This window comes from Odocoileus virginianus, unplaced genomic scaffold (assembly GCF_023699985.2).
Source record: "Odocoileus virginianus isolate 20LAN1187 ecotype Illinois unplaced genomic scaffold, Ovbor_1.2 Unplaced_Scaffold_1, whole genome shotgun sequence".
Taxonomy (NCBI): domain Eukaryota; kingdom Metazoa; phylum Chordata; class Mammalia; order Artiodactyla; family Cervidae; genus Odocoileus; species Odocoileus virginianus.
Window position 1 is genome coordinate 504,354 of NW_027224263.1, and position 24,667 is coordinate 529,020.

General features: G+C 35.8%; 1 protein-coding gene and 1 pseudogene across 3 annotated transcripts in view; one reads left to right on the plus strand and one right to left on the minus strand.

Annotated features, from left to right (window-relative positions):
* RBM41 (RNA binding motif protein 41) overlaps positions 1–24,667 on the minus strand; it is a 78,114-nt gene that overhangs the window by 6,676 nt on the left and 46,771 nt on the right. For all 3 annotated transcript variants that reach the window (XM_070462199.1, XM_070462198.1, XM_070462197.1), the window contains one exon: positions 1,208–1,355. In XM_070462199.1, coding sequence (XP_070318300.1) covers positions 1,208–1,355 — 148 coding nt within the window. The remainder of the gene's footprint in view (positions 1–1,207; positions 1,356–24,667) is intronic.
* LOC110127801 (succinate dehydrogenase cytochrome b560 subunit, mitochondrial pseudogene) lies at positions 8,383–9,679 on the plus strand (annotated as a pseudogene).

Genomic DNA, 24,667 nt, shown 5'->3' on the forward strand with positions numbered 1-24,667 from the left:
TAAAAGGCACAGTTCCTACCTAGCCTCCACCAAAAAAGAAAGACAGTCTGGTCTGTCAGAGAAACTGGAATTCCTATAGAGATACAACTTGTTTAGTTACACTTTGTTTTATTATGCTTTGCAGATAATGTGTTTTTTCCCAAAATGAAGGGTTTTAGCAACCCTACACTGTTAGATGATAATATTTTTTAACTAAGAATTTTTAAATTAAGGTATGTACATTGTTTTTTGGACAAAATGCTACTGCTCACTTAATATACTACAGTATAGTATAAACACAAGGCTTCCGAGGTGGCTCAGAGGTAAAGAATCTGCGTGAAGGAGACGCAGGAGACACGGGTTTGATCCCTGCATTGGGAAGATCCCCTGGAGGAGGAAATGGCAACCCATTTCAGTATTCTTGCCTGGAAAATTCCATGGAGAGAGGAGCCTGGTGGGCTACAGTCCATGGGGTCGCAAAGAGTCAGACACAACTGAGGAATAGTGCATGTACCCTTTCTCCCAGTCTATGGTGATAATCTGCATTTAATAGTGTAAATGTAACTTTTGTATGTACTAGGACAACAAAAAATTCATGCAACTCACTTTATTGAGATAATTCACCTTATTGCAGTGGTCTGGAATCTGCAGTATCCCTGAGATATGCCTGTATTATTCTTCCCTATGGTTTAGGATACTGAAGTCATGTATTAGGATGCAAACAACAGTTAAAAAATATATCACCCACTAGTTAATTATGAATTACTAATGAATTAGCATAATATAGCATAATATCATAATAGTTTGCAATCTTACTTCTAAAGGAATAGGGCAAAAAAATAAAATAAAGGAATAGGGCATAATGCAACTATAAGTGTTCTGATAAGAATACCAATAATTAATGATTAATGTAATTATAACTTGGACTAGAAATATTACTTTCAACAAAGGGAAAGTAAATTTTGATACAGTGAGTAGGAAGTGCCAAGACTGGGTAAAAGAGAGGACAATGGTGTAAGGTGGTGGTGCACTGTCAAAGAAGGAGAGGAAACACAGAAGGGAGAATAGAAAAATTAAAAAAAAAACACGTTTTCCTTAGTTCTCTTCCTTTCCTCCTATGTGCTTCTTCTGTGGGCTATATTTAAATTAGAGAGAGTATACATAGTTGCTAATGAACTTATTAGTGACTCAGCCATAACTGCGTAATTATCCAGATGAAGCTACTTACTGGGAAAAGTGATAAAAGCCTGCCCCCTCATTCGTCCAGTCATCATTCGGAATTGAATTGGAGGTCCTTTCTTTTCCTGGAACCGAGCGAATAATGAGACAAGATCTCTTTCAGTCACCCGAGGGCTAAGGTTCTTCAGGTATAACACCTAATACAAACCAAGGATCAACAGAAATATCACATTAGGGAGATAAGGCAACTATTTCATTGTGGAAGGATTTAGTTTCAGATAAAGGTGGTGGATTGAATACACACATCTAATTTCAATCCCTCCAAAAAACTTTAAAACTATAGGGACTTAAAAAAAAATGTAAGGAAGAACAAGGAAATGAGGCAATAGCAACAATATTCTGGAAGCTGTAAAAGAACTGAACAAGCATACTCGAGAAAGCTGAATCTTAACTCAGCAGTGGGGGAAACCAAGAACTAACCCAATCCACATCTAAGAATCCTGAAACATTTTAGGAACTGATATATTCTAGTGTCTCTGGGCACTAGAGCTGGAGTTAAGATAGGGTGGGTATGTTAAAAGTTCTTTAAAAAATTAGATTATATCTTTAAAGATTATATCTTTAAACACCTTCCCCTACAATATGCTACTGGGTAAAGACCACTCCCAATCCTGCTATATACTGGAGGTTCATTCTCTGAACATGGGGAATGTTAGACACCATTGAGGATGTGAATATTGTTCCTGAAAACTAGGCTTTAAGAGAAATGATGCATTATGAATGATGAGGATACCCCAAACACTCCTTCATTTGGCTCCTACAAGGCTGGTGGTACCCTCCCCAAGTGAGAGTTCTGAAGTCTTCTCTGGGAAATCTAATCAGCCCCAAGAGGAAAGGTCTAAAAATGCTGATTTAGAATGGGGACTTTCTCCAACAAATGAATGAGCCAGATGACTTTAAGTGAAGCTTAAACTCAATAAGGATCATTCATTTGATCAGAGCTTCCAATCCGTTTTTGACTCCTACTCATAAATATGAGCAGAAATTATCAGGCATCTGAGAAAAGCCACTAATGTGAAAGAGACAGAACAAAAAAATAAATAAAAGCAAGTGGGAGAAAACAAACTATGCAAGGAGAAAAAAAAAACTTCAAAGAGCCATCACTAATATACTCAGAGAAAGAAAAGTAAATATTCTATCTATTAGGAATGAAATGCTTTTTTAAAAAAGAAACATTCAAGAAAATAAACAAAAAGAGCTCTTAAATGTGACTGAACTTAAGTTCTCACTGGCTCAAAATAGATTATTACAAGGTGTTCTAAGTAAGTACCTTTGTAATCATAATTAAAATATCTATAGAAGGCACACAAAATGAGAAAGGAAAAAGGCAATTCACTACCAAAAAATTAGCAACAAGGGCTATAAAACAGAAAACAACTAATAAATGACAATAGTAAATCCTCTCTATCAATAATTACTTTACATATAAATGGATTAAACTCCCTAGTCAAAGACATAGAGTGGTTGAACAAACAAAAAACTAAATGTAAGACCAGAAACTATAAAACTCCTAGAGGAGAACATAGGCAAAACACTCTCTGACATAAATCACAGCAAGATCCTCTATGACCCACCTCCCAGAATATTGGAAATAAAAGCAAAAATAAAAAAAATGGGACCTAATTAAACTTAAAAGCTTTTGCACAACAAAGGAAACTATAAACAAGGTGAAAAGACAGCCTTCAGAATGGGAGAAAATAATAGCAAATGAAGCAACAGACAAAGAATTAATCTCAAAAATATACAAGCAACTCCTGCAGCTCAATTCCAGAAAAATAAACGACCCAATCAAAAAATGGGCCAAAGAACTAAACAGACATTTCTCCAAAGAAGACATACAGATGGCTAACAAACACATGAAAAGATGCTCAACATTACTCATTATTCAGTTCAGTTCAGTCGCTCAGTCGTGTACGACTCTTTGCGACCCCATGAATTGCAGCACGCCAGGCCTCCCTGTCCATCACAAACTCCAGGAGTTTACTCAAACACATGTCCATCGAGCCGGTGATGCCATCCAGCCATCTCATTCTCTGTCATTATTAGAGAAATGCAAATCAAAACCACAATGAGGTACCATTATCTACCAGTCAGATCAGAATGGCTGCTATCCAAAAGTCTACAAGCAATAAATGCTGGAGAGGGTGTGGAGAAAAGGGAACCCTCTTACACTGTTGGTGGGAATGCAAACTAGCACAGCCACTATGGAGAACAGTGTGGAGATTCCTTTAAAAACTGGAAATAGAACTGCCATATGACCCAGCAATCCCACTCCTGGGCATACACACCGAGGAAACCAGATCTGAAAGAGACACGTGTACCCCAATGTTCATCGCAGCACTGTTTATAATAGCCAGGACATGGAAGCAACCTAGATGCCCATCAGCAGATGAATGGATAAGAAAGCTGTGGTACATATACACCATAGAATATTACTCAGCCTTTAAAAAGAATACAGTTGAGTCGGTTCTGGTGAGGTGGATGAAACTGGAGCCCATTATACAGAGTGAAGTAAGCCAGAAAGAAAAACACCAATACAGTATACTAATGCATATATATGGAATTTAGAAAGATGGTAATGATAACCCTATATGCAAGACAGAAAAAGAGACACAGATGTACAGAACAGACTTTTGGACTCTGGGAGAAGGTGAGGGTGGGATGATCTGAGAGAATAGCATTGAAACATGTATATTATCATATGTGAAACAGATTGCCAGTCCAGGTTTGATGCATGAGACAAGTGCTCAGGGCTGGTGCACTGGGATGACCCAGAGGGATGGGATGGGGAGGGAGGTGGGAGGGGGGTTCAGGATGGGGAACATGTGTAAATCCATGGCTGATTTATATCAATGTATGGCAAAAACCACTACAATATTGTAAAGTAATTAGCCTCCAACTAATATAAATAAATGAAAAAATTAAACAAAAACAAAAACAAAAAACCAAAATGTGACTAAGTGCTGTCTACAACAAACTCACTTTAGATTTAAGGCCATACACAGGCTGGAAAAGAAAGGATAAAAAGAGAAATTCCATGCAAATTGCAACCAAAAAAGAATAAGGTTGGCCATGTTTAATCAAGATAAAATAGACTTTAAGTCAAAAATTTTCAAAAGATACAAGGACATTATATAATGATAAAAGGGTCAGTTCACCAGGAAGATATAATAACTATAAATATATATGCACACAACATGAGAGCACTTAAATATATGAGCAAACATTGGGAAAACTGAAGAGGGCTATAAATAGCAACACAATACTACTAGGAGATTTCAATACCTCACTTTCAGTAGCAGAAGAAAAACTAGAAAATTCACAAATATGTGGAAACTAAACAACATAGTCTAGAACAACTAACGGGTCAAAGAAGAAATCAAAAGGTAAATTAGAAAATACCTTGATACAAAGGAATATGAAACCACAACATACCAAAATTTATGGAATGCAACTAGGTCAATACTAAAAGGGAAGTTTATAGCATTAAATGCCTACATTAACCAAGGGGAAAGCTCTCAAACTACTTTGCATTTCAAGGAGCTAGGAAAAAAAAACCAAACTAAACTCAAAGTTATTGGACAGAAATAATAAAGATTACACAGAAATAATTGAAATAGAGATTAGAAAAATAATAGAAAAAATTAACCAAACTAAGAGATGTTTTTAAAAAAGATCAACAAAATTGAGTACTTTTAGCTAGGCTAAGAAAAAAGAGAAGACTCAAATAAAATTAGAAGTGAAAGAGGAGACTTTACAACTGATGCCACAGAAATAAAAAAGGATTATGAGAGACTACTCTGACAATTATATGCCAACAAATTGGATAATCTAGAGAAAAGGATAAATTCCTAGAAACATAAACCTACCAAGATGAAATCATGAAGAAACAGAAAATCTGAATAGACTTGTAACTAGCAATAAAATTGAATCAGTAATCAAAAATCTCCCAACAAAGAAAAGCCCAGGACCAGATGGCTTCACAGGTGAATTCTACCAAATATTTAAAGAATCAATACCAATTCTCCTGAAACTCTTCCAAAAATTTGAAGAGGCAGGAACACTCCCAAACTAATTTTATCAGGCCAGCATTAACATGACCCAAAACAGGAAAAGATATTATAAGAAATGAAAACTATAGGCTAATATCCGTGATGAATACAGATGTAAAAATTCTTAACAGGAAAGTAGTAAACTGAATTTAAAAGCACATTAAAAGGATCATGGCCAAATGTGATTTATCCCTGGGTGCAAGGGTGGTTCAACATATGAAAATCAATCAATATCATATAGCACATTAACAGAATGAAGGATAAAAATCACAAATCATTTCAATAGACATCAATGGACAGATCTTCCAGACAGAAAATCAGTAAGGCAACAGAGATCCTAAATGATACAATAGAACAGTTAGACTTAATTGGTATTTTCAGGACATTACATTACAAATAAATCCAGAATACATATTCATTTCAAGTGCACATAAAACATTCTCTCTGATAGGCCACAAACTAGGACACAATATAAGCCTCAACAAATTTAAGAGGCCAGGGATTATTTCAAGCATCTTTTTGACTATAATAGCATGAAACTAGAAATCAGCCACAGAAAGAGAAATGAGGAAAAAAGATTACATGGAAACATAACAATATGCTACTAAAGAAACTAATAGGTTAACAGTGTAATCAAAGAGGAAATTAAAAAATATCTTGAGACAAATGACAATGAAAACTCAACTGGTTGGAGAAAATGTAGTCCAAAGAGGGAACTTCATAGTGATAAATGTCTTCCTCAAAAAAAAAAAAAATCTCAAATAAACAACCTAAACTACTACCTAAAAGAATTAGAAAAAGAACAATCTAAAGTCAACAGAAGGAAGTAAATAATAAAAATCAGGGAGGAAATGAGTAAAATAGAGATAAAAATAGAAAAAAATTAATGAAAAGAACTGAAAAGGCAAACAAAACTGACAGACCTCTGACCATGCTCACTAGGGAGAAGGCCCCAAGTAAATGAGGAGAAATAACAATTGATATTGCAGAAATGCAAAAAAAAAAAAAAACCATGAGAATACTATGAACAATTATATGCCAACAAATTGGACAACCTAGAAGAAATGGACAAGTTTCTAGAAACATACAGCCCACCAAAACTGAATCAAGAATAGATAATTTGAACAGACCAATCACTAGAAGTGAAATAGAATCTGTAATTAAAAACAAAAAAAAACCCTCCCTGCAAACAAAAGTTCAGGACCAGATGGCTTCACTGGGGAATTCTACCAAATATACAAAGAAGAACTTATACTGATTCTTCTCAAACTCTTCCAAAAGACTGAAGAGGAAGGAACACTCCCAAAGTCATTCTATGAAGCCACTATTACTCTGATATGAAATCCAGACAAAAACACTACCAAAAAAGAAAATTACGTTCATCTTTGATGAATACAGATGCAAAAATCCTCAACAAAATATTAGCAAACCAAATCCAACAACAGAAAAAAGATCATACACCATGATCAAGTAGGATTTATCCCTGGGTCATAAGGATGGTTCAACATATGTAAATCATTCAATGTGATACACCACATCAACAAAAGAAAAGACAAAAACCACATGATCATCTCAATAGATGCAGAAAAGCATTTGATAAAATTCAGCATCCATTCATGATAAAAAAACTCTCAATCAAAGCAGGTCTAGAGAGAACATATCTCAACATATAAGTCCCCTACATACGAATGAGTTCTGTTCCAAGAGCACATTCATAAGTCCAATTTGTTCATAAGTCCAACAAAGTTAGCCTAGGTACCCAACTAACACAACTGGCTGTATATACAGTATACAGTATACTATATACAGTATACAGTATACTATATACAGTATAGTACTGTACTGTAATAGGTTTACAATACTTTTCACACAAATAATACATAAAAAACAAACACAAAAAATAAAGAAAACATTTTTTAATCTAAACATAGTACCTTGAAAAGTACAGTAGTACAGTACAACAGCTGGAAGGAAAGTTATGACCAACCTAGACAGCATATTGAAAAGCAGAGACATTACTTTGTCAACAAAGGTCCGTCTAGTCAAGGCTATGGTTTTTCCAGTGGTCATGTATGGATGTGAGAGTTGGACTATAAGGAAAACTGAGTGCCGAAGAATTGATGCTTTTGAACTGTGGTGTTGGAGAAGACTCTTGAGAGTCCCTTGGACTGCAAGGAGAACCAACCAGTTCATCCCAAAGGAGACCAGTCCTGGGTTTTCATTGGTAGGACTGATATTGAAGCTGAAACTCCAATACTTTGTCCACCTGATATGAAGAGCTGACTCATGTGAAAAGACCCTGATGCTGGGAAAGATTGAGGGCAGGAGGAGAAGGGGACGACATAGGATGAGATGGTTGGATGGTATCACCGACTCAACAGACATGGGTTTGGGTGAACTCTGGGAGTTGGTGATGGACAGGGAGGTCTGGTGTACTGTGGTTCATGGGGTTGCAAAGTAGTTGGACATGACTGAGAGACTGAACTGAACTGAAAGACTCCACACAAAATCTACTAAGCAAATTCAGCAAATTAGCAGGATATAAGAACAGATAAGCAAATTGAGCAAAGTAGCAGGATACAATATTAACTTACAGAAACCTGTTGCATTTCTTTACAATAAAAATGAAATATCAGAAAGGGAAAACAGACCAGAACAAATAAGTTTAATATTTATGCTGAACCAAAAAAGACCCAGAATTGGCAAAATAATCCTGAGGATAAAGAACAAATCAGAAGGCATAACTCTCTGACTTCAAACAATACTACAAAGCTACAGTAATCAAAACAGTGGTACTGGCACAAAAACAGACATATAGATCAGTGGAACAGAATAGAGAGTCCAGAAATAAACACACACACCTACAGTCAATTAATCTTCAACAAAGGAGGCAAGAATATACAATGGAGAAAAGACAGTCTCTTTAGCAAGTGGTGCTGGGAAAGTTGGACAGCCACATGTAAATCAATGAAGTTAGAACACACCCTCACACCATACACAAAAATAAACTCAAAATGGCTTGAAGATTTACATATAAGACAGGACACCATAAAACTCCTAGAAGAGAATATAGGCAAACATTCCCTGGCATAAAACATGCCAATGGACTTCCGTCAGGCCGGAACCCAAGATGGTGGCGCTCTTGTTGAGACATGTTGGCCGTCATTGCCTCCGTGCCCACCTTAGTCCTCAGTTCTGTATCAGAAATGCTGTTCCTTTGGGAACCACAGCCAAAGAAGAGATGGAGAGGTTCTGGAGTAAGAACACTAGTTCAAACCGTCCTTTGTCACCCCATATCAGCATCTACAGCTGGTCTCTTCCCATGGCGATGTCCATTTGCCACCGTGGCACTGGTATTGCCTTGAGTGCAGGAGTCTCTCTTTTTGGCTTGTCGGCCCTCTTGGTCCCTGGGAGCTTTGAGTCTCATTTGGAATTTGTGAAGTCCCTGTGTTTGGGGCCAGCACTGATCCACACAGCCAAATTTGCACTTGTCTTCCCTCTCATGTATCACACCTGGAATGGGATCCGACACTTGATGTGGGATCTAGGAAAAGGCCTGACGATTTCCCAGCTACACCAGTCTGGAGTGGTTGTCTTGGTTCTTACTGTGTTGTCCTCGGTAGGGCTGGCAGCCATGTGAAGAGCCGAAGTTCCCAGCGTCATCATCCTGCAAATGATCACACTGACCTGTCTTCCTGTTTGTTACTCTTGTCTTTGGCCGGGGCAAAGTTATCCTGATTTGTTTAGACCCTTCTTTGCTTGCAGATCCCCTTGGAGCTCAGCAGTAGAGTATGTTACATAACCAAAGTGGTGGAAAAGGGTCCAGTTTTCCCCTTATTTATAAGGATGGAATGACTGCAAAAAACTCCCTTTTCTTGCCCCCAGCTTGCAGCCTACTCTGGGCTTGGGAGCCTTCTTTCTCTCTCCATGTCAGGCCTTGATTTATGCTGAGGGTCAGCCTTTGGCTCCTTCTTCCTGAGACAGTGGAAACAATGCCAGCTCTGTGGCCTCTGCCATGGGGACTGGGAGTGGGGATTCGGGTGCCACTGCCTGTGGGATGCTGGCTCAAAGGACAATTCTGTCCATTGGTCAGAGCCCAGGGTCTTTAGCACCCACACAGTGTGACTGACTGAAGGAGAGGGGTGGGGGTGGAGGAGAATTAGCCTGTCCCAGCTAGCGGGAGATAAAAGAGTTAAGTTGGCTCTTGAAGCAGGTCTTGGGGAGAAGATATATAGCTTTTGATGCAAGAAGAAGATCCAGAAAATTATCATTGAATCTATTGCAGGTTATTTCTTTTCTTTGTGTTTCCAGAAAAACCAAACCTCTTACTGTCGTGTAATCCAGAATCACATGACATCTTTTTCTGAAACTGAATTAAAATTATTATTTTGCCTTTGAAAAAAAAAAAACATGCCAATGTTTTCATAGGACAGTCTCTCAAGGCAACAGAAATAAAAAGCAAAATAAACAAATGGGACCTAATCAAACTTATAAGCTTTTGTACAGCAAAGGAAACCATAAACAAAATTAAAAGACAACCTACAGACTGGGAGAAAATATTTGCAAATGATGTGACCAACAAAGGCTTAATTTCCAAAATATACAAACAGCTCATACAATTCAATAACAAAAAAACAAACAACCCAATCAAAAAATGGGCAGAAGACCTAAGTAGATATTTCTCCAAAGAAGACATACAGATGGCCAATAGGCACATGAAAAGATGTTCAACACTGCTAATTAGAGAAATGCAAATCAAAACTACAATAAGGTATTACCTCACACTGGTCAGAATGGCCTTCAGCAAAAAGTCTACAAATAATAAATGCTAGAGTATGTGGAGAAAAGAAATCCTCTTACACTGTTGGTAGGAATGCAAATTGGTGTATATGAAGAACATTACAGAGGTTCCTTAAAAAACTAAAATATATATACAATGGAATACTACTCAGCCATAAAAAATAATGAAATAATGCCATTTGTGGCAACATGGATGGACCTAGAGATTATCATACAAGTGAAGTAAGTCAGAAAGAGAAAGACAAATATCATATGATATCACTTACATGTGGAATCTAAAATATGACACAACTTATTACAAAACAGAAATAGACTCACAGACATAGAAAACAAACTTATGGTTATCAAAGAGGAAAGGGGGAAGGAAGGATAAACTAGGAGTTTGGGATTAGCAGATATAAACTACTATATACAAAACAGATAAACAACAAGATCCTACTGTACAGCACAGGAAACTATATTTGATATCTTGCAACAAACTACAATGGAAAATAATCTAAAAATTATATATATGATATAAATATAAAAGTTGTTTTATATATATATAAAACTAAATCACTTTGCTGTACACCAGAAACTAACACAACATTGTAAATTAACTATATTTCAATAAAAACAAATATAAAAAAGAAATTAATAAAGAGAAATAAATGGAAAGATATCCCATATTCATGGATTGGAAATATTAATACTGTCAAAATGTAATACTAATCAAAGTAATCTACAGATTCAATGCAATTCTTATCAAAATACCAATGATGATTTTTATGGAAATAAAAAATATCCTAAAATTCATATGAACCACAAGAGACCATGAATAGATAAAGCAATCTTGAGGAAGAAGAACAATGTATGATGTGTCATATATCCTGATTTCAAACTGCAGTAATCAAAACAGTAAGGTACTGGCATAAAAAAGTACATATTGACCAATGGACTAGAATAGAGGACCTAGAAATTATCCACACATTTATGGTAAGCTGATCTTAGACAAGGAGGGCAAAAATACACAATGGGGAAAAAACAGTCTCTTTAATAAATGGTGTTTGGAAAACTGGATATCCAGTACAAAAAATGAAATTAGATGCTTCTCTTACACCATACACAAAACCCAACTCAAAATATTAAATACTTAAAAATAAGATGTAACACTCTAAAACTCCTAGAAGCAAACAGAAAAATCTTCTTGACCACTGGCCTTGACAATAATTTCTTAGATATGATATCAAAAGCACAGACAACAAAAGCAAACACAGACAAATGTCATTAACTCAAACCCATATTCGTAGCAAAGAAAACAATCAGTAAAGTTAAAAGGTGACCTACAAAATGGGAGAAAGTATTTTCAAATCATATATCTAATAAAGGGTTAACATCTAATCCGTGTCTTTTTCTCCTGCATTTGCAGGCGGGTTCTTTACCATTAGCACCATATGGGAAGCCCAAAATATATAAGGATCTCATGAAACTCAAAAGCAAAAAAAAAAAAAAAAAAAAAAAAAAAAAGATGTGCTGGTGAGGATGTGGAAAAATTTTATCCCTTATGCACTGTTGGTGGGAATGTTTAAGTTGTTACAACCACAATGGAAAACAGTTGGAAGATTATTTAAAAAATTTAAACTAGAACTCATATAATCCAGCAATCCCACTTTTGGCTATATATCTAAAAGGACTGGAATAAAAATCTGGAAGAAAAATATGCATTCCCATATTCACTGCAGTATTGTTCACAAAAGCAAAGACATGGGAACAATCTAAATGTCCATTGAGAGACGAAGGGATAAAGGAAATATGGTGTATAAATACAAAAGAGTATTATCTAGCCTTAAAAATGAAAAATCTTGTCATTTGCTGCAATGTAGGTGAATTTGGAAGACCTGCTAAGTGAAATCAACCAGAAACAGAAGAAAAAATACTACATGATCCCACTTATATCAGGAATCTAAAGTACTCAAACTCATAGAAGCAGAGAGTAGAATCATGCTTACCAGGGGCTAGGAAGAGGGGTAACTGAGGAAGTGTTCATCAAAGGGTATATAGTTTTACATATGCAACATGAATAAATCCTATAGATTTATCCTCATATAGCATAGCATATATACTTAACAATACTGTATTTGATAATTAAAATTTTGTTAAAAGGATAGATCTTATGTTAAATGTTCTTATCAAAAGAAAAATTGGAGGGAGGAAATTTCTGGAGGTGATGGTTAAGTTTAGGGCACTGTATTGGTGATTGTTTCATGGTGTATATGTACCTTCAAACACAACAAAATGCATACATTAAATATGCACAGCTTTTTTTTTTATAATATCAAACATACTTCAATTAAAAAGAAAAAACTTAACCAAGGAAGTGGAGGACTTATACACTGAAAACCACAACACACTGCTCAAAGAGATTAAAGACAACACAAATAAATGAAAAGATGTCTCATGTTCATGGACTGGAAGAATAAATTGTTGAAATGTACATACTATCCAAATTAGTTTACAGATTTAATGTAATTCCTATAAAAATCCCAATGGCATTTTTTGTAGAAATACAAAAACAACCCTAAGATTCATAAGGAACCAGAAGGGAACCCTAAGTAGCCAAGCAATCTTGAGAAGAAAGAACAAAACTGGGGAGGCCTCACACTTCTTAATTTCAAAATATGTTACAAATCTACAGTAATCAAAACAGTATGATACTGGCATAAAGATAGACATGTAGACTAACAGAAGAGAATATAAAACCCAGAAATAAATCCACACATATACAGTCAACTGATTAATGGCGGGGGGCGGGGGTAGGCAAGAATACACAATGGGGAAAGGATAGTCCCTTTGACCAACAGTGTTGGGAAAAGTTGATATCCACATGCAAAAGTATAAAACTGGCCTCATTTATGTCATCCACAAAAATAAGCTCAAATTGGATTAAAGATTTAGACATAAGGCCTGAAACTCTAAAACTTCTAGAAGATAGTATAGGCGGGAAACTTCATTTTACTGGCTTTGGCAATGATTTCTTAGATATTACAGCAAAAGCACAGGTAATAAAAGCAAAGGTAAAGTGGGACTGTATCACTAAAACACTTCTGCACAGCAAAGGAAAACAATCTAAAGTGAAAAGACAACCTACAGAATGGGAGAAAATATTTGCAAATCATATATCTGATTAGAGGTTAGTATCTAAAATATATAATTAACTACCAAAACTCCATAGTAAAAAGACAAATAACCTGAAAAAATGGGCAAATGATATAAATAGGCATTTCTTCAAAGAACACATACATAAAATAAGTGTTGATGAGGAGGTAGAGAAATTGGAATCTTCGTACACTTTTGGTAGGAATGGAAAATGGTGCAGCTGCTATAGAGAAAAGTAGGGAGGTTCTTCAAAGAATTAAAAATAGAACTACCATATGATTCAAGAATCCTACTTCCAGTTATTAATCCAAAATAATTACAGTCAGAATTTTGAAGAGATATCTGAACTCACGTGTTTATTGCAGCACTATTCACAATAGCCAAGAGGTGGAAGCAACCAAATGTCCATCACAGATGAATGAATTAAAACAACAACAACAAATGTGGCATATACATACAATGGAATATGATTTGGGTAGAAAAAAGGAAGGAAATATATATATATATATTTTTTTTTAGGAAATCTTGTAATATGCTATGACGTAGATGAGCTTTGAGGGCACTATGCTGAGATAAGCCAGTCACAGAAGAAAAAGTACTGCATAATTTCACTTTATATGGTATCTATTGTAGTTAAACTCACTGAAGCAGAAAATAGTAGCTGCCAGAACTTGAGAGGATGAGGAAATGGGGCATTGCTGCTCATTGGGTATAAAGTTCAGTTATGCAAGATGAAAAAAGTTCTAGAGATATGCTGTAAACATTGTGCCTATAGTTTACAATACTGTAATATACACTTGAAATACTGTTAAAAGTAGATCTCAGGTTACATGTATTTTACTATACTGGAGGAGAAAGAGATGCATAAGTTACTTACTTTATAACTTAAAAAAATGAGAAAAAATTAAGATAGGAGCAGCAAAAGCAAAGAGCTAGAAAACAGAGCCAGCTTAAGTGACTTATCCACTGAAATATATGAGTAAATATGTTGAACATTGCGATAAGCAATAGACTCTTAATGTCTCAAACCCTTTACAAGCTGGATATTCACATATTTAGCATTTAACTATACTCTTAAAGGCAAGGGCATAGAATAACTGACTTGTGATTCACTTAAGTAATTTCAGGTGATCTAGTTTTGGTTCTGAAATACTAATTATAAAAGCATCATTAAATTAAATAACCCTAGAAAGGGCGAGGTATGTGAAACATATTGCAAGTTTCTCACCAAGTAGGAAAGATCCATACTAAGATTATTGCCTTTGATACGAACATTTTTAAAAAATCAAGAGGACATCTGGTCAAGATGGCTTGGTCACTTCTTGCATAGACGCATTTTTTTCTGCTCCAAAAATATACATATATATGCATACATACATATAATATACATGGTTATGTATGTATGTATGTATATATCCACAACATACATACATATTTATATATACAAAGATACACACAAAGACAAAACTAGGCTCAAAAACAAGATAAATATTTCTGTGAAAGAGAAAAACGGAAACTTCAAGTGATAATAGAGGATGAAACTCTTCCTGGTATCCCTCTGCAATTATTGTTTTATATTTTTTGAACTTTATATAAATGGTATTATACTGCATGCATTCTTCTGCATCCACCTATTTAAGTTTTTTTTTTCCATTTATTTTTATTAGTTGGAGGCTAATTACTTTACAACATTGCAGTGGTTTTTGTCATACATTGAAATGAATTAGCCATGGATTTACATGTATTCCCCATCCTGGTCCCCCCTCCCACCTCTCTCTCCACCCGATCCCTCTGGGTCTTCCCAGTGCACCAGGCCCGAGCACTTGTCTCATGCATCCAACCTGGGCTGGTGATCTGTTTCACCCTAGATAATATACATGTTTCGATGCTGTTCTCTTGAAACATCACACCCTCGCCTTCTCCCACACCTATTTAAGTTTTTTAAAAATAGACTTTATTTTTAAAAGTTTTAGATTTATAGAAAAATTGAGGGGATAGTACAAAGAATTCCCATACACCCCACACCCAGTTTCCCTTATAATTAACATCTTACATTATTACAGCACATTTCTTTAAATAAACCAATATTGGTATATTATTATTAACTGTCCTGTTTGGGACCCTCTGTGCTTCCTGGATTTGATTGACTATTTCCTTTCTCATATTAGGGAGTTTTTTACTATAATCTCTCCAAATATTTTATCAGACTCTTTCTCTTCTCTTTTTCTGGGACCCCTATAATGCAAATGTTGCTGCATTTAATGTTGTCCCAGACAGCTCTGAGACTGTCTCCAATTCTTTTCATTCTTTTTTCTTTATTCTGTTCCTTGGCAATTATTTCTACCATTCTATCTTCCAGCTCACTTATTTGATCTTCCTCAATCTGCTATTGATTCCTTCTAGTGTATTTTTTATTTCAGATATTATGTTGGTCATTATTGATTGTTCTTTATTTCTTCTAGGTCCTTGTTAAATATTTCTTGTATTTTCTCCATTCTATTTCCAATATTTTGGATCACCTTTACTATCATTATTCTAAATTATTTTTCAGGTAGATTGCCTATTTACTCTTCATTTATTTGGTCTTGCAGGTTTTTACCTTGCTCCTTTGTCTGCAACATATTTCTCTGTCTCCTTCATTTTGTTTAACTTACTGTGTTTGGGGTCTCCTTCCCACAGGCTGCAGGGTCATAGTTCCTCTTGCTTCTGGTGTCTGCCCCAAGTGGGTGAGGTTGACCCAGTGGTTTGGGTAGGCTTCCTGGTGGTGGTGGGGAACCGGTACCTTTGTTCTGGTGGGTGAAGGTTGGATCTTGACCCTCTGATGGGCAGGGCCATGTCAGGTGGTGTGCTTCAGGGTGTCTGTGAGCTTAGTATGACTTTAGGCAGCCTATCTGATAATGGGTTCCTATCCTACTAGTTGTTTGATGCTCAACATCACTCATTATTAGAGAAATGCAAATCAAAACTACAGTGGTATATCACCTCACACTAATCAGAATGACCATTATCAAAAAAATCTACAAACAATAAATGCTGGAGAGGGTGTGGAGAAAAGGGAACCCTCTTGCACTGTTGATAGGAATGTAAATTGATACAGCCACTATGGAGAACAGTATGGAGGTTCCTTAAAAAACTAAAAACAGAACTACCATATGATCCAGCAATCCCACTACTGGGCATATACCCTGAGAAAACCATAATTCAAAAAGACACATGTACCCCAGTGTTCACTGCAGCACTATTTACAACAGCCAGGACATGAAGCAACTTAAATGCCCAGAGACAGATAAATGGATACAAATGTGGACTTAGCAATAAAAAGGAATGAAACTGGGTCATTTGTAGTGATGTGGATGGACCTAGAGTCTGTCATACAGAGTGAAGAAGTCAGAAAGAGAAAAACAAATATCGTATATTAATGCATATGTATGGAATCTAGAAAGATGGTACAGATGAGCTATTTGCAGGGCAGGAATAGAGATACAGATGTAGAGAATGGATATGTGGACACAGGGGGAAGGGAGGGTGAGATGAATTGGGAGATTAGGGTTGACATATATACACTACCATGTGTAAAACAGATAGCTAGTGGGAAGCTGCTGTATAACACAGGAAGCTCAGCCCAGTGCTCTGTGATGATGGGGTGGGATGGGGTTTGGGGTGGGAGGGAAGCTCAACAGGAATGGGATATATATGTACTTACAGCTGATTTATGTTGTACAGCAGAAACTAACACAACATTGTAGAGCAATTATACTCCAATAAAAAAATAATAAACCAAAACCCACAACCCACAAAAAACACAAAACAATAAAGTCCATAGCTTATTTAGGTTTCCTTAGTTTTTCTCTAACATCCTTTTTGTGTTCCAGGACTCCATCCAGGATATCATAGTACATTTAGTTTCCATATGTCTTTAGTCTCCTCTTTGCTATGGCAGTTTCTCAAACTTTTCTTGTTTTTAATGATCTTGACATTTTTGAGGAGTACTGGTCAGATATTTTACAGGATGTTCCACTACTAGAATTTTTCTGCTGTTTCTCATGGTTATATTGTGGTTATGGATTACTAGAAGGAAGACTATACAGAAAAAGAAGCAACTCTGATCACATTATACCAAGCATACATACTATCAACATGATTTATGACCGATCTTTACTTTGATTGCCAGACTGAGGCAGTGTTAGGTTTCTACACTGTAACATAATTTTTTTTCCTGTATTTCCATTCTGTACTCTTTGGAAAGACGTCACTAAGAGTAGCTCAAAATTAAGCGGTTGGGAGTTATGCTTCCTTTCCTTGAGGCAGAGCATCTACTAGTACATTAACCATTTTTTTTTTTTAGAAGGCACCATTTTTTAAAATTAATCAATTTATTTTAATTGGAGGCTAATTACAATTCTGTGGTGGTTTTTGCCATACATTGACATGAATCAGCCACAGGTGTACATGTGTCCCCCATCCCAAACCCCCCTCCCACCTCCCTCCCCATCCCATCCCTCTGGGTTGTCCCAGTGCACCGGCTTTGAGTGCCCTGTTTCATGCATCAAACTTGGACTGGTCATCTATTTCACATATGGTAATATACATGTTTCAATGCTATTCTCTCAAATCATCCCACCCTCACCTTCTCCCACAGAGTCCAAAAGTCTGTTCTTTATATCTGTGTCTCTTTTGCTCTCTTGCACATAGGGTTGTCATTACCATCTTTCTAAATTCTCTATATATTTGTTAATATACTGTATTGGTGCTTTTCTTTCACTTTGTATAATAGGCTCCAGTTTCATCTAAATTATTAGAACTGACTCAAATGCATTCTTTTTAATAGCTCAGTAATATTCTGTTGCATATATATACCACAACTTTCTTATTCGTTCATCTGCCAATGGACATCTAGGTTGCTTCCAATTATTCTTTATGTGATATTTGTCTCCTCTCCCTCATTTATTGATTCACTGAATGATCTTATTATCAGTATTGGCTCACAGATATTCTATACTTTGGGTTATAATCCAATATTAATTTACCTAGTTTGTTGTACAAATTGTTCCATCTTTAGTTATTGGAAACTCTCAGTTGGCTCCTGTGTGCCTCTGACATATCCCCAACAATATTTTTACATTATTATACTTTCTTACACTATACTTTCTTGCACTACAACATGCTCAGCATCTTTTCTCCCATTCCTTCATTGAGGTTGTATTATATATTTGTAATAGTTAAATTCTCGTCACAGTCTGCATTCTTCCCAGGGGTTACTCAATCTCCTAAATGATTTTTTTAAAAAGATATTTATATTAAGGGTCATTCTTTATGCTGTACAGTTTCATGGGTTTTGACAAATGCATTTCTCACATCCACTATCATACTATCATACAGAAAATTTAAACTGCCCTAAAAATCCTCTGTGTTCACCCATTACTCTCTTCTCCACTCCTCCTGAAGTCCTGGCAACCATTGTTTACTGTTCCTACAGTCTTGTGTTTTTCAGAATGTCATATAATTGAAATCGTACAATATGTAGTCTTTTCAAACTGGCTTCCTTGACTTATTAATAAGCATTTATAGGCCCTCTATGTCTTTTTGTGACTTGGCAGATTATTTCTTTTTATTGCTGAATTATATCCCATTGTATAGATGTAGCACAGATGAATGTATCCACTCATCTATTGAAGGACACCTTGATTGCTTCCAGTTTCTGGTAATTATGAATAAAAACTGCTGTTAACAGTCACATGCTGGTTTCTGTATGAATGTAAGTTTTTAAATCAATTGAGTAAATAACTAGGAACTTCATTACTGGATTGTATGGCAAAGCATGTTTAACTTGGTAAGATACTGCCAAACTATCTTCCAAAGAGGTTGTGCCATTTTGCATAAGAGCAATGAATAAAAGTTCCTGTTGTTTAGCATCCTCAGTAGTATTTGGTATTGTCAATTTTAGCCATTCTAATAGGTGTGTAATGGCATCTCATTATTATTCTATTTTGCAATTTTCAGGTGACAAATGATGATGAACTTCTTTTCATATGCCTATTTGACAGCTATATAACTTTTCTGGCGAGGTGTCTGTTCCTTTGCCCATTTTTAAATTGGGTAGTTTGTTTTACTACTGTTGAGTGTAAGGAATTCTTTGTTGTATTTTGGATATAAGTACTTTATGAGACATGTGTTTTGCAAATATTTTCTTCCAGTGTGTGGTTTGTCTTTTGATTCTCTTAAAAGCATCTTTCATATAGCAAAGTTTATAATTTTAATAAAGTAGGATTTATCAATTTTTTGTCTCATAAATCATGCTTTTTGTGTTGTACCTATAAATACATCACCAAACACAATGTCACTTAAATTTTATGTTTTCTTCTAGAAGATTCATAATATTATGTTTTACATTTAAATCTATAATCTATTCTGAGTTAATTTTCTGAAGAATGCAAAATCTATGTCTAGATTTTTTTTTTTGCATGTGGATATACAGTTGTTCTGGAGAAGGCAATGACACTCCACTCCAGTACTCTTGCCTGGAAACTCCCATGGACAGAGGAGCCTGGTAGGCTGCAGTTCATGAGGTCGCTAAGAGTCAGACACGACTGAGTGACTTCACTTTCACTTTTCACTTTCATGCGCTGGAGAAGGAAATGGCAACCCACTCTAGTGTTCTTGCCTGGAGAATCCCAGGGATGGGGGAGCCTGGTGGGCTGCCATCTATGGGGTCGCACAGAGTCGGACAAGACTGAAGTGACTTAGCAGCAGCATACAGTTGTTCTAACAAAATTTGTTGAAAAGATTATCCTTTCTCCATTGAGTTGCCTTTGCTCCCTTATCAGAGATCAGTTCACTATATTTGTGAAAGTTTATTTCTGGAGTCTTTATTTTACTCAATTTATTTCGTTTTCAACCAGCATCAAAATACTTGATTATAGTTAGTCTTAAAGTTAGGTAACATCAGTCTTTCAACTTTGTTCTTCTTCAGTATTGTGTTGAGCATTCTGGATATTTTCTCTTTCCATATAAACTTAAAATTAGTGTGTCTATATCCAGCATATCTATATGCTGGGATTTTGTTGGGACTGTGTCTTCCAATCTATAAACAGAGAATATCTCTGCATTTATTTATGTCTTTAATTTTTCACCAGGGTTTTATATTTTTCGGCATATAGATCCTACACATATTTTGTTAGATTTGTACCTAAGATTAGATTTGTACCTTAGTATTTCACTGTTTTGTGGTGCTATTATAAAGGGTGTTGTGCTTTTTATTTCAATTTTAGTGGTTCATTTCTTGGTATACCGGAGAGCAATTGATTTTCAAATACAAATCATATATCTCCAACTTTCATATACTCCTTAGTTCTAGTAATTGTTTCATGTTCTTGTTGATAGATTGGAATTTTCTACAAAGACATACATGTCACCTATTAACAAAGATAGTTTTATTTTTTCCTTCCCAATCTGTGTGCTTTTTAATTTCCGTTCCTTTACTTTTTGCACTAGCTAGAATTTCCAGTACAGAGATGAAAAGAAATTGAAAAAGGGGACATACTTGTCTTGTTTCTGATCAGAGGAGAAAACACCCAGGCTTTCACCATTAAGTATGATGTTAGCTGCGGGGTTTTGTTGGTATACTTTACCAAGTTGAAAATGTTCCCCTCTATTCCTAGTTTGCTGAGAGTTTGTGTCATTAATGGGTGTTTGTATTTTGTCAAATGCCTTTTCTACATCAACTGAAATAATATTTTTTCTTCTTTAGTCTGTTGGTGTGGTGGATTACATTAATTGGCTTTCAAAAGTTGAATCAGTCTTGGATATCTGGAAGAAATCCAATTAAATAGTGATATATAATTATTGGATTCAATTTCCTAATATTTCATTTTTTAATCAAAATACCAAAATATTTTTTAATAAAAATATTTCAATTTTCCTAATACAACAGTCCCCCTTTATCCAGTTTCAACTTCTGTGGTTTTAGTTACAAAGGTCACTGTGGTCTGAAAATATTAAATGGAAAATTCCAGAAATAAACAATTCATAAGTTTTAAATTGTACACTGTTCTGAGTAGTGTGATGAAATCTTGTATCATTCCACTCTCTCTGGCTCTGTCCCACCCAGGACATGAATCATGCCTTTGTGTGGCATATCCACCCTGTATGCCCCATTAAGTAGCCATCTTGGTTATCAGATCAACCATCACAGTATTGCAGTGCTTATGTTTAAGTAACCTTTCAGTTAACAATGGCCACAAAGCTCAAGAGTAGTGATGCTGGCAATTTGGATATTCCATAAATTAAAATTTTTCATAGGTAGGTACTGTTGCTTAGTCACTCAGTCAAGTCTGACTTGTCATGACCTCATGGACTGCAGCACGCCAGGCTTCCCTGTCCTTTACCATCTCCTGGAGTTTGCTCAAACTCATGTCCATTGAGTCAATGATGCCATCCAACCATCTCATCTTCTGTTGCCCCCTTCTCCTCTGCCCTCAATCTTTCCCAGCATCAGGGTCTTTTCCAATGTGTCGGCTTTTCACATTAAATGACCAAAGTATTAGAGCTTCAGCATCAGTCCTTCCAATGAATATTTAGGGTTGATTTCCTTTAGGATTGACTGGTTTGATCTCCTTGCAGTCCAAGGGACTCTCAAGAGTCTTCTCTAGCACCACAATTCGAAAGCATCAATTCTTCGGTACTCAGCCTTCTTTATGGTCCAACTCTCACATCCATATATAAGAAAAAAACAAAAACAAAACTAAGTTTCAGTACAATCTGTGGTTTCAAGCATCTACTGGGGGGCTTGGAATGTATCTCCTGAAGATAATAGGGGACTACTCTATTTAGGACTTTTGCATCTATGCTCAAGAGAGATATAGGTTCATGGTCCTTCTTTACTATAATATCTTTATCTGATTTTGGTATTAACCTAAGGCTGATTTCAAAGTCAGTAAGAAAGTGTTTCTTTTGCTTCTATTTTCTGGAAAAGACTGTAGAGAATGGATATTTTCTGCTCTCTTTTAGTGTATCTTTTTATAATTTTTAGTAAAATACCTTAGAGTTTGCAATTTAGCTTTAAAACTAATGTAAGTCCACTATCACATAATATGATACCACTTGACAGATAGTGGAGATACCCTGTAACAGTTATACACACCAAATACAATTCCTTCTTTCTATCCTTCATTCTATCATTCCGGCCATCCATTACACTTATTCATATCCTCTAATTACCTATCATGTTGCTATTACTGCTTGGAAGAGTTATCTTTCAGATCATTTAAAATAGGAAATTAAAAATTCTATTTCACCTTCATGTATCCTTTCTCCTACACTCTTCCTTTCTTTATAGAGATCTTATTTTCTGACATATATAATTTTCCTTCTCTCTGGAGAACTTTTAAACAGAAATATCTCTTGTAAGGCAAGTTTCCTGGTGACAAGTTCCCTCAGTTTTTGTTTGATAGCCTTTATTTTTCCTCCACTTTTGAATGACTGTTTTTCCTGGATACTGAATTATAGGTAGGTATTTTTCCCTTTCATCACTTTAAGTATTTTACTCCACTCTCTTCTTGCTTGCATGATTTCTGAGGAGAAATCCAATGTGATTATTATCTTTATTTTTCTATTGGTAAAGAGTTTTTCTCTGGCCGTTTCCAAGATTTTCTCTTGGTCTTCAGTTTTCTGTGTTTGAACATGATATGCTTAAATTTTTTTTTTTTTTGGTATTTATCCTACTTTGTATTCTTTGCTTGGATCCTGGATCTGTAATGCGGTATCTGTCATTAATTCTGGGAAATTCTCAGTCATTCTTACTTCAAATATTTCTTTTTTTCACCTTCTGCTCCTTTCTTCTTCCAATATTCCAACAATGTGCATGGTACACCTTCTGAATTGTCCTTGGATATTCTGTTACATTTTTAAAGTCTTTTTTTAAAATCTTTGCATTTCAGTTTGGAAAGTTTCTATTAACATGTCTTCAAGCTATAATCTTTCCTCTTCTGTATCCAGTCTGCTGATGAGCCTATCAAAGGCACTGTTTTTTTTTTTTGGCCATGTCACATGGTTTACAGAGTCTCAGTTCCCTGACCAGGGATTGAACCTGGGCCATGGCAATGAAAGCCCAGAATCCTAACCACTAGGCCACCAGGGAACTCCCAAAGGCATCGTTTCTGTTACACTGTTTTTGATTTCTTACATCACTTTCTAGAGTTTCTCTGTCTGCTTATATTATCCATTTGTTCTTGCATGTTGTAAACTATTTCTAGCAGACTCATTAGCATATTAGTTATAGCTATTTTTTAAAAACCTGTGTCATATCTGAACTTTGTTCTGATGTTGGTTTTGTCTCTTGAGACTGTGGTTTAGCTTTTGGTAAGCTGTATCACTTCTTTTTTGTTGAAAGGAAAAAAATCATTTCTTTTTTGTTACATTATATGTAACACAGTAGAAACTGAGATAAACAGGCCCTTCATGTGAGGTTTTATGTTAATATGGCTAGAAGTTGGGCTGTGTTTAATGTTTGCTTTAGCTGCAGGTATCAGAGGTTTTTCAGTTTCCTCTAATACCCTTGTTTTTGTCTCCCTTGTTTTCTTTGAGTTTCCCTAAAAACATTTTAGAGTTTGAGCCTTGCAGGTTCTTCAGTTATAATTCATAGTTATCATACTGAAGACCTGTTGATGTGGTAGTAAGGTGCAGGGTATGGGAAAACATTCTGCATCTTATAATTAAGTCTCAGGCTTTTTTTTTTTCATTCATTTTTATTAGTTGGAGGCTAATTACTTTACAATATTGTAGTGGTTTTTGCCATACATTGACAAGTCTCAGGCATTTACTGTGCCCATGTATCCAGCCTGTAACCTTCACAAGTATTTCACAGCTTTTATTCTCTTTCTCGTAGATGACAGTAAGACTAGAGGGGCCTGGAGTTCAGTAATTTTCCTTCTCCCATACTAGAGAAGGCTTTGGTTAAGTTGTTTTACTTGCTGGATAGCTCTCTGTTAGGTAGAAGCTCTGGATGTATTTCAAGTTGATTCTTTTTCCTATCAACATGCCAGAAACAGAAGACTTATTCTTGGCTCTTTACAATGAGAACCCAGTGGGGTTCCTGGAGGTAAGAGTCATGAAAATGTGGGGGCCCCCTTAGACTGTGGCCCCCAGAAGTTTATTACTCAAACACTAATCTATACTGTTTCCTGCAATTTGTCAAAGTTACCACTTATGTGTTCCTACCAACTTATGGCTCAGTGCTTTCTGCTTCTGATAAGCAGATCTGGGAAGTGATTCTTTGTAATTGACTGTCTCTCCAGATTTCAAGGTTGCAGTTTGCTCTCTGACTTCAAATCTCTGATGAATCCAAGAAAATTCATTGATTTTTTAGTCTGTTCAGCTGTTCTTCCTGTTGTAAGACAGTAGTGATGACTTCTAAGCAGTTTCCATGTTGGCACTGAAACCCAAAGTCTCAAACAAAACATGTTTCA